The sequence below is a fragment of the Pteropus alecto genome, unplaced genomic scaffold (genome assembly GCF_000325575.1).
Source record: "Pteropus alecto unplaced genomic scaffold, ASM32557v1 scaffold74, whole genome shotgun sequence".
Lineage (NCBI taxonomy): Eukaryota > Metazoa > Chordata > Mammalia > Chiroptera > Pteropodidae > Pteropus > Pteropus alecto.
The window spans coordinates 6,411,554-6,423,955 of record NW_006436291.1 but is presented as its reverse complement, the minus strand read 5'-3'; the positions used below and the strand labels follow the sequence as shown (position 1 = coordinate 6,423,955).

The 12,402-nt window shown below is 41.2% G+C and overlaps 2 protein-coding genes across 3 annotated transcripts in view; both read left to right on the top strand.

The window, feature by feature from the left end:
* The window catches only part of HMX2 (H6 family homeobox 2), a 3,054-nt gene extending 2,077 nt beyond the window's left edge, over nt 1-977 (top strand). The window contains exons 3-4 of the mRNA XM_015590163.1: nt 612-739; nt 847-977. Coding sequence (XP_015445649.1) covers nt 612-739; nt 847-977 — 259 coding nt within the window. The remainder of the gene's footprint in view (nt 1-611; nt 740-846) is intronic.
* Nucleotides 978-3,881: 2,904 nt separating this feature from the next.
* Nucleotides 3,882-12,402, top strand: part of BUB3 (BUB3, mitotic checkpoint protein) — a 10,504-nt gene continuing 1,983 nt past the window's right edge. The window contains exons 1-7 of one of the 2 annotated variants that reach the window (XM_006912875.3): nt 3,882-4,114; nt 4,562-4,756; nt 5,298-5,367; nt 7,072-7,223; nt 9,702-9,860; nt 11,205-11,382; nt 11,655-11,871. In XM_006912875.3, coding sequence (XP_006912937.1) covers nt 4,562-4,756; nt 5,298-5,367; nt 7,072-7,223; nt 9,702-9,860; nt 11,205-11,382; nt 11,655-11,871 — 971 coding nt within the window. In that variant the 5' untranslated portion in view covers nt 3,882-4,114. The remainder of the gene's footprint in view (nt 4,115-4,561; nt 4,757-5,297; nt 5,368-7,071; nt 7,224-9,701; nt 9,861-11,204; nt 11,383-11,654; nt 11,872-12,402) is intronic. The other variant, XM_006912876.3, reaches the window with a different exon arrangement.

Sequence of the window (12,402 nt, the reverse complement as noted above, 5' to 3'; positions counted from 1 at the left end):
CATTCATCAAGCCAGATCTCCCGCTTTCTACCCCAAACCTTTGGAAACCACTTTGGAGGGAATAGTCTCGGGTGGTGGTGGGAAAGGGAGATTTCGCCAGATCGACGTTAATGGGTAGGAACAAAATTAGAAAACCACCACCCAGAAAACCAAACAAACAGGCACACTTCTCTCCCCATATATACACCTGTATATATGTTCATGCACACACCGCCGGCCACACCAGCCCTTGGGGGCTTTGGACAAGTAACGTCTCTTTTGGTTCCCCACGTCCCGAGGATGGGTAAGGGCGAAAGGGGGAGATTTCAGATCTGTAAATATTTTTAAAGAGGAAAAAAATAAAACATTTTAAGCATCGTTGCTAACTTTGGTGGCATTGGTTGCCCCGCGTGCTAACACGGGGAAGGTTTCTCGGTTTTAGGTGGAGGGGCTGGTGGGTGTGCGTTTAGAAGAAGGCTTGCGGGCCCCACGTGGAGGGTGGGGCCGAGGTCAGGGGTTAAAGGTTGGGACGCTGGCGCGGTGGCCGCGACACGTGGGCTGGAGCCGCTCTCCCTTCCACTTCCTGGTGCCCAGTCTTGGAGCTGCCTGAGGCCCACCCCGGCCGAATCCAGCTCCCGAGCCCACGCGGAGAGGGACAAAGACAGGAAGGCAGGCCTCGCTGCCGAAGCGGATGCTTCCCGGAGCGAGCATCTTCCCCAAACCCGGATCGCCTTGAGCTTGGCAGCAGCAGGGCGTCGTCGTGCGACGTGGCTCAACCAGTGACACGAGCTTCCTCTCCAAGGGCGCAGGGCAGGTGAGGCGGCGTTGCCTGGACCAGGTAAAGAGCCCGCTTTGCTCGTCCCCCAGCCCGGCGCCGGAGGCTTGCCGCCTCGCTCAGTTCCCGGGAGGGTGGCACCGTCATGAATTCCGCGCAGCAAGGGAACTGGGCGCAGAAAGGCGACACTTTGGTTGAGGAGAGATCTGAGGCTGGAGACTAGGCAAAGAAAGCGCGAAAGGCAAAGGCGCCGTCCCCACACTTGGTTGTTGTTGCTGTTTATAATTTGCGTCGTACGTGGCTAAACGGCCGGATCACGGGCAAGCACGTGGCCGCTCGCGCTGAATGGAACCGTGGTGCGCAGCCAGGGCGCTCACGGACTTCCGTGCTTTTGACACCTGCCGTTCGTGTCCGCGCCGGGAGGGCGCGGCACCGACAGAATAGCCGCGCGAGTGTCATACAAATCCCAGCCTTGCAAAGTTACATCGCAGCCACCTGTTCCTTGTAAAAGTCAGAAAAGGAATCCTTAGTTTAGGGGAGACGGAAGGTTCGGTGTCACGTGGGACGAGCTCCCCAGTCCTTCTGCCTGCGGGGGTCCCCCTGAGCCGTTGCAAAGGTGTCGGGAGCCCGCAGCGCAGGGGGACATTTGTGTGATAGACTTGTCTCTTAGAAGCGAGAGGCATCGAAATTATCTGCATTTTATGAAAGTATACAGACTATCTGTAAACCATCTGTTACTCGCAGAATTCTGTATAAAATTCCTGGTCTCCTGTCCATTTCGAGGTCATATTTTTTTCCTACTCACATTAGATTTCATAAAAATCACAATTTATTTCAAGGTGACATCAGAAGGATGTTACCCAAGAACATGCTAAGTTAGTGCAGTTGCATGTATTTCAAATGAGTTCAATTCAATAAATATTTACTGGGCCCTAGTACTTGCTCAGGACTATGCTAAATGTTAAATATTCAGAGAGAAAACAAAAGTGACACTGGATCCATTTTCTTCTGATTTATTTGGTGCACGTATTTTATTTCAGTGAACTTTCTTTCCAGATGACCTACTTTTAATTCTTCATTTCCTCTAAAGTTTGCTATTTGAATATTTCATGCAGAAATAACCAAATTGCTTCCAAGTAGCTACTTGTACAGGAATATTCCATCCATATAATTTTTGTCTGCATTTCAATTGATTGTTTTTTTTTTTCAAGAGATCATGGTTTCGAAAATATTGGGTCACTATATCTTCCTGAGACTTACTTCTCTTACAAGAAATGGTTTCCTTTAGCCACTGCAGTCACTTACTTGCCCTTCTGATTTTAAGAATTATCCTTTTTTAGTTTCTCATATAGTAGGTATTTCACTCTTTTTACTAATCCAGAAATTAGCAATCAGAGGTGACTTAATGTAATTAGTTTCTAGGAATTCCTCTCTCTAAATGTTAACACACACACACACACACACACACACACACACACACACACGACTTTGCATTTCAATTTAAAATGTTGTTCAAGACTCCATAGTGGCCAGATTTCCTATCTCAAGACTATCAATTCATTTGAATAATCAGCAAAACCATCAGCCTCCTTTCAGGTTCTAAACTAGATTTAAAAGATTGACGTTTCTTAAAACTCAAATCGAGTCCGGCTGCAACTGCATGCCCAGAGGGACCTGAATCATACACACACTGGATAATGAAATACACTTAGATTTTATTAGAGGATAACTCATGCTCAGAATTTCGAAACGCTAATAGGATTAAATAAACAACTGGGAGAGGGAACCAAATAAAATTATTTGGAGCTAAAGTTATTTTGCCAAAGTTAGAATGGAGGCAAGGCACTGCATCTTAAAATTCTTAACCTAGCCATTACCTTGTTGAAAGAGATAGAGAACCAAGTATGAGGACTTGTGAGGCGGGAGGGCAAGGATCTGTCCTATTAGCAGTGATATCATCAATACAGTGGGGAGAAGGGTAGTTGGATGTTTATTTACTGTGTCAAGATGTGCACCTGAGTTAGCGTAGGTGAATGCATAAAGACCAATATTTTTTTCTCTATTAATGTACCTTAAAAGTTAAACACTTTAATCAACAATTTCCTTTCACTTCATACAAAGTCACATGATTTTTTTTCACATAAGGCAGTGAAAAAGAGGTTATAACATGGATTACATTGAAAATTTTCACTGAGTTTTTGATATTCAAGAGTAACTGCGTCAGAGCATTCTAGTTACAAATTAAGTATTGCTTGTCTTTCATGGAGATCAAATCATTTCTTATTATGGAAGCAACTCTCTTGATTCTCCTATTTGTGGAGGATTCTAGAAATAGAAAATGGAGTAAACAGCTGGAAACTTTAGGGAGTTGTTGGGGTGGGTGTGGGGTGGACAGGGAGAAGCTTGTAGCTGTCATTTAGGACCCTATTTAAACATATGTCTAAAAGAAGCTTTTGAGCATTAACACATTGCAGATTGTTTCCCAGTCTGTCCACCCACCAGACAGGGAGTTCCTCCAGAGCAAGGACTGGTCTAATTAATGCATCTTCCCAATCTCTCACCAGGCCTGGCATACGGTGGATACTCAATAAATGTTTGTGGAAAGATGTAATGGAGAAAGAAAGCCTAGTATAAATAAAGATGAGTTCCCATGAGATCAATAGATTTTGAGACAGTGGGAAATGAGACCCTGGTTCCTAAGTGGAAGTTACAGGAAATGAGAAAAAAAATCAGGTCAAAATAATGCAATTTATTAGAGTAAATATTTCCTTCACCACTCCAATTTTGGGTTAACTTCATGGGAGTATGTATGTCCAGTGAAAGGGAGAATAATTTAGCTCTATGGGAGTATTGACCAAAATGGGGTTCTTGTGTCTCCAAGATTAACTCAGACGGCAAAGGCGCCACGGTTAGAACTGGAAAGAGCATCTTACCCACCTACTCTTCAGGGTACAGGCAGGGCGTCGGCCTCAGGGAGACTACATTTCCCAGCGTAGCGCACACGTACCCGAGAAGGGCGTGACGCAGCTTTGGCGCGATGCTCCTCGGGAGCTGTAGTTTTCACTCGTCCAGCGCGAGCCGGGTGCCTCAGCCCTTTGGTAAAGCGAGACCACGTGATCGGAAAAGCAGCGATTTGCCTTTGAGCCGGAAGAGGATGACTGGGTTGACCGACGCCCGGTTTCCGGGCGAACCAATCGGTTGCCTAGAGTGAGGCGTTGGCGTTTGAAATCAGCCAATGGCAGGCATCGGCCGGGGCTTCCTCTCCGCCTCCTTCGCCCAGCCCGCGAGTGCTCGGAGGGAAGCTAGGCGGCGGCGGGCGGCGGCGAGCAGCGGCTAACTTGATTCTGAGGGTAGCTCAAGGTAGCAGGGGGAGGCGGCGGGGCGCAGAAGCGGACTCTCCGGGGACTCCCCGGGGCCGCAGCTGGCGGAAACTTCCGCAGGGAATCCGTTTCGCTTCCATCGCTTTTCTTTTAGCATCCGGGGCCGGGGGGGGAGGGGCCGAGGTGCAGGAGCCCGCGGCGGGGAGGGATGTGGCGGGCGCGGCAGAGGGCTGGAGTGAGGGTTGCGGAGGCGCGGGCCAGGTGGGTTGGGGCGTTTCGGGGGCAGTAGGGGATGGGGAGCAGGGGATCGAGTCCCGACCGCGGCGGGCGCGCAGGCTTTGCGCAGGCGCAGAGACCTGGTCGCCGACGTTTTCTAGGCCCTTCCCCTGTGGGCGCCCCCTCACTGCTCAGCTATCAGCCCAGTCCCCGCCCACGGACCTTGGGGTCGGGGCGGGGGGGGGGCTCTGACTGGGCGCTTGTTTCGTAGATGACGGGTTCTAATGAGTTCAAGCTGAACCAGCCACCTGAGGACGGCATCTCCTCCGTGAAGTTCAGCCCCAACACCTCCCAGTTCCTGTTGGTCTCCTCATGGGACACGTCGGTGCGCCTCTACGATGTGCCGGCCAACTCCATGCGGCTCAAGTACCAGCACACTGGCGCGGTCCTGGACTGCGCCTTCTACGTGGGTGTTCTCAGTTTCCGCTTCTGCTCTTTTTATAATGATAGCCCATGTTAATAGCAGCCCTTTTCCAGGCTGGGCAGAGACTTGTGAGTTGTTTGGACAGCTCATTAAATTTTCCCTAACACGTACCTTGAACCTGATACTGGTTTTTCGCTTTTGGGGACAGGCAAATGTCAGAATCTCGGCTTCCCCTTAAGAATGGAGTCGAATGACATAACCCTGTAAACTTGACGTATGACAGTTGTTTTTTGAAATTTGCAACAAGACAGTAAAAATTGTCTTGTTAAAAGGAAGGTGTAGTTACTAGTAAATAGGAATGCCTGTTTACTCTCAGCCAGTGGGGCGAACCGGTTTTCCTTAACTGACAGTAGTTTTTATGACCACTTATTTGCTTTTGTGCTGTTTCGTTTGTTTACAGTGAATAGTTGAGCCCAGTGTACATCATCCTGTGCATAAACTAAACAATTGGCTCTAGAAACAGGAATTTTGAGGCACTCTAAATGTCCATAAGGTTTAAATGACTTGAAACTTTATTTTGTAGGATCCAACGCATGCCTGGAGTGGGGGATTAGATCATCAGTTGAAAATGCATGATTTGAACACTGATCAAGGTAATATGGCCATTTTTCACCAGTTTATTATTTTCTCAGTTTACTACAGTATAAATGTTTAGGAAGAGTAGTTTCTGAATTGCTTAATTCTTAAGCTGCTTAGATATAGGCAAAAATGGCTCGTATTTAGGATTTTTTTTATTTAAATGATAATTATTAAGTTACTGATCACAAAATAGTGTGCACATATTTTTTCAGTAAAGTGAATTCTGAAGGGCACTTAAGTCTTTGACCTTTACCTTAGCCTCAGAAGAGGGCTGGACCTCTAGTTGGTCTTTTCATTAGGGTTTCCAGGACAGGGCTGATATTTCACAGTTCTGTTTGCAGAAGCCAGTTCAGTTTAGATTGAAGGAAGAAAGATTTAAAAAAATCTAATGTTATATAGTAGTTAGCTTGTCCAGGTGTTATATTAATCCTGTTGTGTTATTATTTAGCATAGTATATGCTTCAGTTGCATTCATTAAATGAATAACAAGGTGATACATCTTTTAATTAATAATTTCTTAGAAGTCCAGATACAAAGTGACTTACCCCAATTTTTATGATGATTTTGGAGTAGAGATTTTAATGAAATCTGAATGCACAGAGTTCTCTAGTGGAGCTTTTTTTTTTTTTTTTTTTGGTATTGGTATATGCATATATTAGACATATACGAACTTGAAGCGGATGGTCAGGCACAGAGTTCTGACTAGATGAGTATGAGTTAGACAATGGGAATGGATAGAGGATGAACACAATATTTTGTCAACCCAATCAGAAGGGACTTTTGCCTAAAAGTCACTTTATCATGTCACTTGTAGATGTTTGGTTTTGTTTGCTAGCAGCTTATTCTGCGTAATTAGTTTGCAGGTTTAGGGCCTATTTGTTCAAAAACTTAGGAGAGAAAAACCACTGAAAAGTAAACCTGAAGTTATTTTCTATGCTAGAGACTATAATAAAGGGAATTAGCTGTTTATTCTCTGAAGGTCATTGCCGAAAATCATGAGGTAGTTTTCTTTCTTGTTTAAATGGTATGTATTTAAGCAGGTAGTTTTCCTGTTTGAGAATTAAGACCACATATTGTTCTTTCTTGTATTCTTAGTATTTGGCATAGATTCTGGCACATAGATGTTTAGTAGATGTTGAACGAATGAATGAGATAGTGAAGAGTTGAAATTGTATTTGAAATTTGACCCACCATAAAACCAAGTGGGTTAATCTTAAGGCGCCAGCCTTCTTCATCTTCAGATCTCAGGTAGTCTGTTACCACTTAAATAAGTTTCTCATAAGCATTGGCTTAATGTAATAAGTTTTATCCAGATCCAGACCTGAGTTATCCACTCATTTGTTCATTTGGCAGGTATTTCTTGAGCATCTACCATGTATCAGAAACCTGCACTAGGTACAGCAGAACTCCAGAGTTAAACGAGGGTCCTGATTTAAGGGAATCTGGACTCGAGTGAGGAAAATAACATGTTAATGTAGTCTGAAATTCAAGTCAGCCTTTGATATGCCAGTGAATCAGACTGTGCACTGTAAGGTGAACAGAGAGGAATGGATGAGTGTGTACTTATGGAGAAATTTTTCTGTATGTGTGTATTTCCATGTAGTTGGAGGAGGTGGATTTATTATAGTCGTACAAATGTTTCCTTCTGTTGTTCACTTGAGGAATCTTTGTTTAGTAGATGTAGTAAAACTAGGAATTGTTTGTTTTCTTTTCTATAGAGAATCTTGTTGGAACCCATGATGCCCCTATCAGATGTGTTGAATACTGTCCAGAAGTGAATGTGATGGTTACTGGGAGTTGGGATCAGACAGTTAAATTGTGGGATCCCAGAACTCCTTGTAATGCTGGGACCTTCTCTCAGCCTGAAAAGGTAGGCTCTTTATGTTCCTAACAGGAATTCTGGTCCTTGGGGTGATGAATATAATATGGATATAGACGTTAAGACTTGATGAATCTATTTTACAAACCAAAATACATAGAAATATTTTGATGCAAAGGGAATTTAATAATTTTGGTATTTTGTTCAACTTTTTCTGTCAGTTGTCATGTTTGTACTGAAGAACGCGAGCTTAAATAATGAATTTCCATGTATTATTAATGCTTTAAATCTCAGGACTGAGAAGCAACTCAGTGCATTTTCAGAGAAGTCATTTAGCAAAGACTGTTGGATCGCTTCAAATTGGGTTTGACGTGCCCAAACCAGAAAGTGGACTGGGGTATCACTCATTTTCACTTATGACCTGAGGTTTCATTTGAGTTTACTGTTAAGAGGGTGAAATGGGTTATTTGAAGTTTGATGAGAAAGGTGCCCTGTATTCCCTGGCTTTTACCATTTATTTATTTTTGATACTGACCGGTGTAGTTCGAAGGCTCTAGTGAATGAAGCTTCTTAAAATTGAATCTTTGTGTATTATTCTAACCTTTTGATCTGTACAATGAAAGTGTATTTGAGCATTCTTGCTGTATTCTCATCAGACTTTATCAGGTGGTAGTTAATTTTAAAGATTGATTGTTTTAGCAGTTTAAAGATATCCTTCACTTGAGTCTGTTTCCTCAGTGTAAATATACTATTCAGTTCATGTTAGCCATCATTATATACTACAGTGCATCCAAAGAGTCATTATTTTTGTCACATCACAGTCGAGTCTACTTCTGGCAAGACCTTTGTTCAGAATAAAATAATTGCATTGTTTCTAGTTTTGATTTATGGTTGTATGTAACATGTTAAGAGCCGTGATAAATTGCTGACAGAATATCATATAATGGACAGCCACACTGAATCAAGCTGCTTATTGGTTCAGCAAGGTTCATTATGTCACTTTTTTTAATACTTCCTTTGATAAATGTATATACCTAGTCAGTAGCATGACAGTGGTTTCACGTGATTTATGATCAGCAGGGATAGAAAGCACTGTTAGAAGCTGTGTGTCACCTGTATAAAGATTTAAGATAAAATTTCTAATCTGATTGTATTATTGTAAATCGATTTTCTTCTGGTTTTTTAAGTTTGGTTTTTCATGTGTCTTAGGTTAATTTCCATTTTTCTATATTTTGTTTTCCGAATAGAAGATGGTAAATCTTATACTTCTCATTTAAATATGCCTATTTTACTGTTTTGACTCTTTCTAGTCAAAAAAAATTTTTGAATTCCTTATTTTTTCTTGGTCACATAGTTGAATTTTAAGGCCAAATTGTGGAGATTATCGGGTGTTACATTGTTAAACCTATCTTGATTTTTTTGGCTGGTGGTGCGTAGTTAATATTAGTGATTACTAACCATGTGGTTTAATTATTAGAATGTTAGATGTCTTGCCATGTGATGGGTCCTCTTCATTTTTTATAATGATTCTTCAGGTTTTAAAATGTTAAGTCAGATTAAATTAGAATTGTTTATTAATTGAAAGTAATAATTAGAGCAACAATTATGTATCTGAAGTCTAGAATAAAAAAAAAGACAATATGATCAGGAAAATACAACTTGCCAACATTTTCACAAGTTTATTTGGTCCTTGAATAACATATTTGAAAATAACTGCTTTAAACGCTCATGTACAGGAAATTGTATGATTTATTATAAGGGGATTTTTTATGGGTGTTGTTTTGGTATTGAAGAAAAGGCATGAGGGAAAAATAGATACATTTACGGGAAAAAATGCTTTTAAAATTTTCCGTAAAGATGAACTCTTACAGAGTGTTTAGTAGGACATCAGCTGAAGTATAAGAAGTTGCTTTGTCATAGGTCAGAGCACTATTCCTGTCTTTTAATTTTGAGTTTATATGCCACCAATTGCAGCTAAGTAGCTAATTGATGGCCTCCTCACTTTTCCTGGAAAGGCCTATTTATTGAGTGTGACATGGGGGGAAGCCAAGATTGTTAGAGTTACAGCCTGAACTCCAGTTCTAAAAGGTGGTCGTAGAAAATAACTCTGAAAATGATTGTTTTATGAAAAGCCAGAAGCCCCTTGAAAGGTGTCTCGAATTGTTCTTTGGCTTTATTGTCTCTTTTTTGAGTATTTTTTATACTTTTGTCATTACATGAAATAAGAAGGCTGGAAAAATTAATAATTTGTTTTAGTGATGAAGAGAATTAAGTCTTCAGAAGTGTTTTTACGGAATTAGACCGTACGTTATATGGTACTTGGTTTAAGTATTAAGAATATTTCGGGTTTATTATTTCATGCGAATTACTTGGTTTATGTAACTAGTACTTGAAATTATTTGGTACTTGTGTTTGGGAACCCGATCAGCTAAATTTTTTTATGGTTTAATGATGAGTGAACTTGATTTTGGGGCCCAGTGCCTTTTTCAGGCAAGTAGATGACTTTGAAGATTTGGTCTTTCTTGAAAGGTATATACGCTCTCCGTGTCTGGGGACCGGCTGATCGTGGGCACCGCGGGCCGCAGGGTGCTGGTGTGGGACCTGCGGAACATGGGCTACGTGCAGCAGCGCCGGGAGTCCAGCTTGAAGTACCAGACGCGCTGCATACGAGCGTTTCCAAACAAGCAGGTACTGACCTGTCTTCCTCCCCCACTTTTGGAATTTGAAAATAATACGATCTTAGATAATAATGATATGGTCACTGCCTTTGAAATCCCCCCTACCCTCCCCCCAGTTTTTTGAGTAGTGGTATAGAATTTGCTGTTAGGTATGTTTTTAGCAGCCTCGTGTTAAAGGGTAGTCTGTTAACCTAGTTTTAGAGAAGACCTTGATGTTCAGAGAGGCGAACTACTCTGGCAATGGTTTGGCTAGAGATCTTCTGATTCCTCGTTGATCCTCGTCCAGAACGCTTGACAGGTATACAGTAATCAAGGAGAGTTTTGTATGTATTTCCATTTACCAATATTTCAAATTTGAATCTGGAAATTTAGGGCCGTGGAATTTGCTGTTCTCTTCTTTTTCCCCTTTGTAACCCCAATACTGATAGTGTTCGTTAGCCAGTCTAACAGCAGAACTTGAGTGTTTTTTCTTTTTTTTTTTTAAGAATATCACTGAGGTTAGAGAGGCAGTGCCCCTCATAGAATGATTAACTCCCGATGTGGCGGGGGGGTCACCCTCTGTCATCGTTGCTAAAGGAGCTTACCCTGTTTGTTAGTGAGCCCCTCCTCCCCGCAAATCCTTCAAGTTTAAAGGGGAGTCGGTGCTGTGGTCAGCTGCTAGAGGAGTTTTGCAGGAGGGAAAGTCATTAAAAATAACATATCTTGGAATCTTATGTCTGTCCTTTAGTTATTGTGGAGCTGGAAGCATTATGTCAGTTGCTCTCTTGGTCCTTTGTCTTAAGAGGCTAGTGCCTCGAATGGTGTTCACATTTTTTTCAGAGTATTGTGAATTTCCATTGAAGATAAAGAATTGAAGTTACTTGAAACTTTCGAGATTTAAATATATGATTAAAATATGCTTGCATTTTAAAATACTTTTATATCTAAAATTTTTTGTCAGTATATCTCTAGTTTACAGTGGAATTTTAACTAAAAGTAAGGTTTTACTGATTTTTTTTTCTTTTTTTGCTTCATAAGTTTTTCAAGAAAACTTTCATACTTTGGAAAAATGGGAAGAAATAAAATAGATTTCATATTTATCTTATCTCATTTATTTTTTCTCTTTCTTTGACATAAAAACAGCAAGTGAAGATAGCCTAACCTTTTTTTACAAAATAAGTATTAATGTTTTTAAACTTTGGAATGGTCATAACTATGTTAGTATAGCTTAAGCACTCTGTTAAAACCTGGCCATGCTTGCTTTTCCTTACTGAAATAATGTTTTTCCTTTAGTGTGGGTTGAATTTGGGAATTAGTGGCTTGTTTTTGGAAGCTAGGTTCACCATTTTTGGCTTTCTCCGCTCCCTCTTGGCAGGGTTATGTATTGAGCTCCATTGAAGGCCGAGTGGCGGTTGAGTACCTGGACCCAAGCCCCGAGGTACAGAAGAAGAAGTATGCCTTCAAGTGTCACAGACTGAAAGAAAATAACATTGAGCAGATTTACCCCGTCAATGCCATTTCCTTTCACAATATCCACAACACATTTGCCACAGGTAGAGTATGGCGTCAGGACAGTGTAATTTCGCTATTTGCACACGAGACAGTTATACTTAAGCAGTTTTTTTTTGTTTTGTATTTTTTTTTTTTTTTTTTTTTTTTTTTTTTTAAATATGGTGCTTTCTTTTTGTGATATTTTGGTGAAAAAAGTCTGGTACAGTACTCTTTGGGGAAAACATAACTTCTGTGGTCTTAAAAATTAACCATTAGTTAAATGGTTATTTCCGTATCTTTAAGAACCATTTTTAACTCTTGAAATTACTTGCAGGTGGTTCTGATGGATTTGTAAATATTTGGGATCCATTTAACAAAAAGCGATTGTGCCAGTTCCATCGGTACCCCACGAGCATCGCATCGCTTGCCTTCAGTAATGACGGGACTACCCTTGCCATAGCATCATCATATATGTATGAAATGGATGACACGGAACATCCTGAAGATGGTATCTTCATTCGCCAAGTGACAGATGCAGAAACAAAACCCAAGTGAGTATGCTTCACCTGTATTTGAGCCTTTTCTTGCATTCAACCCAGGATTTATTAATTTTTCTAAATTCATGAATAGCATTGTTGATGCCTGCTCGATATTGCAGCTGACTGTAGGGTAGGAGTTGATTTTATCTTGTTCTCCCAAGCTTTCAATATCCGCAGGTTGATAGACGTCTGATGGATGAAATTGTGCCTAGTTGTTTTGTAGAGAAGAATGTCAAACTCTCATTCTTTTTGAATAGGCACTATTATTTGAATCTCTGGAGTTATTACTAGCTCATTGCTTCAAAATTAAGTTGAGGAATTCAAGAATAATTTACTTAAGCAAATTCTGTTTAAGATATTTAAGAATTTGAACTGCCAAAAATCTTTCCTCTCCACAGAGGTTGTTTCTTTAATACTTACACAGAGTGAGTGACCTTCAGGTCTTACTGGAAACTCACAGTAATATGACCTTGCCTGGAGTAGCAAATTTCCTTAGCTTTGAAATTTTCTTAGATGTTCTTGGCTCGTGGTTGTAACCGTTGA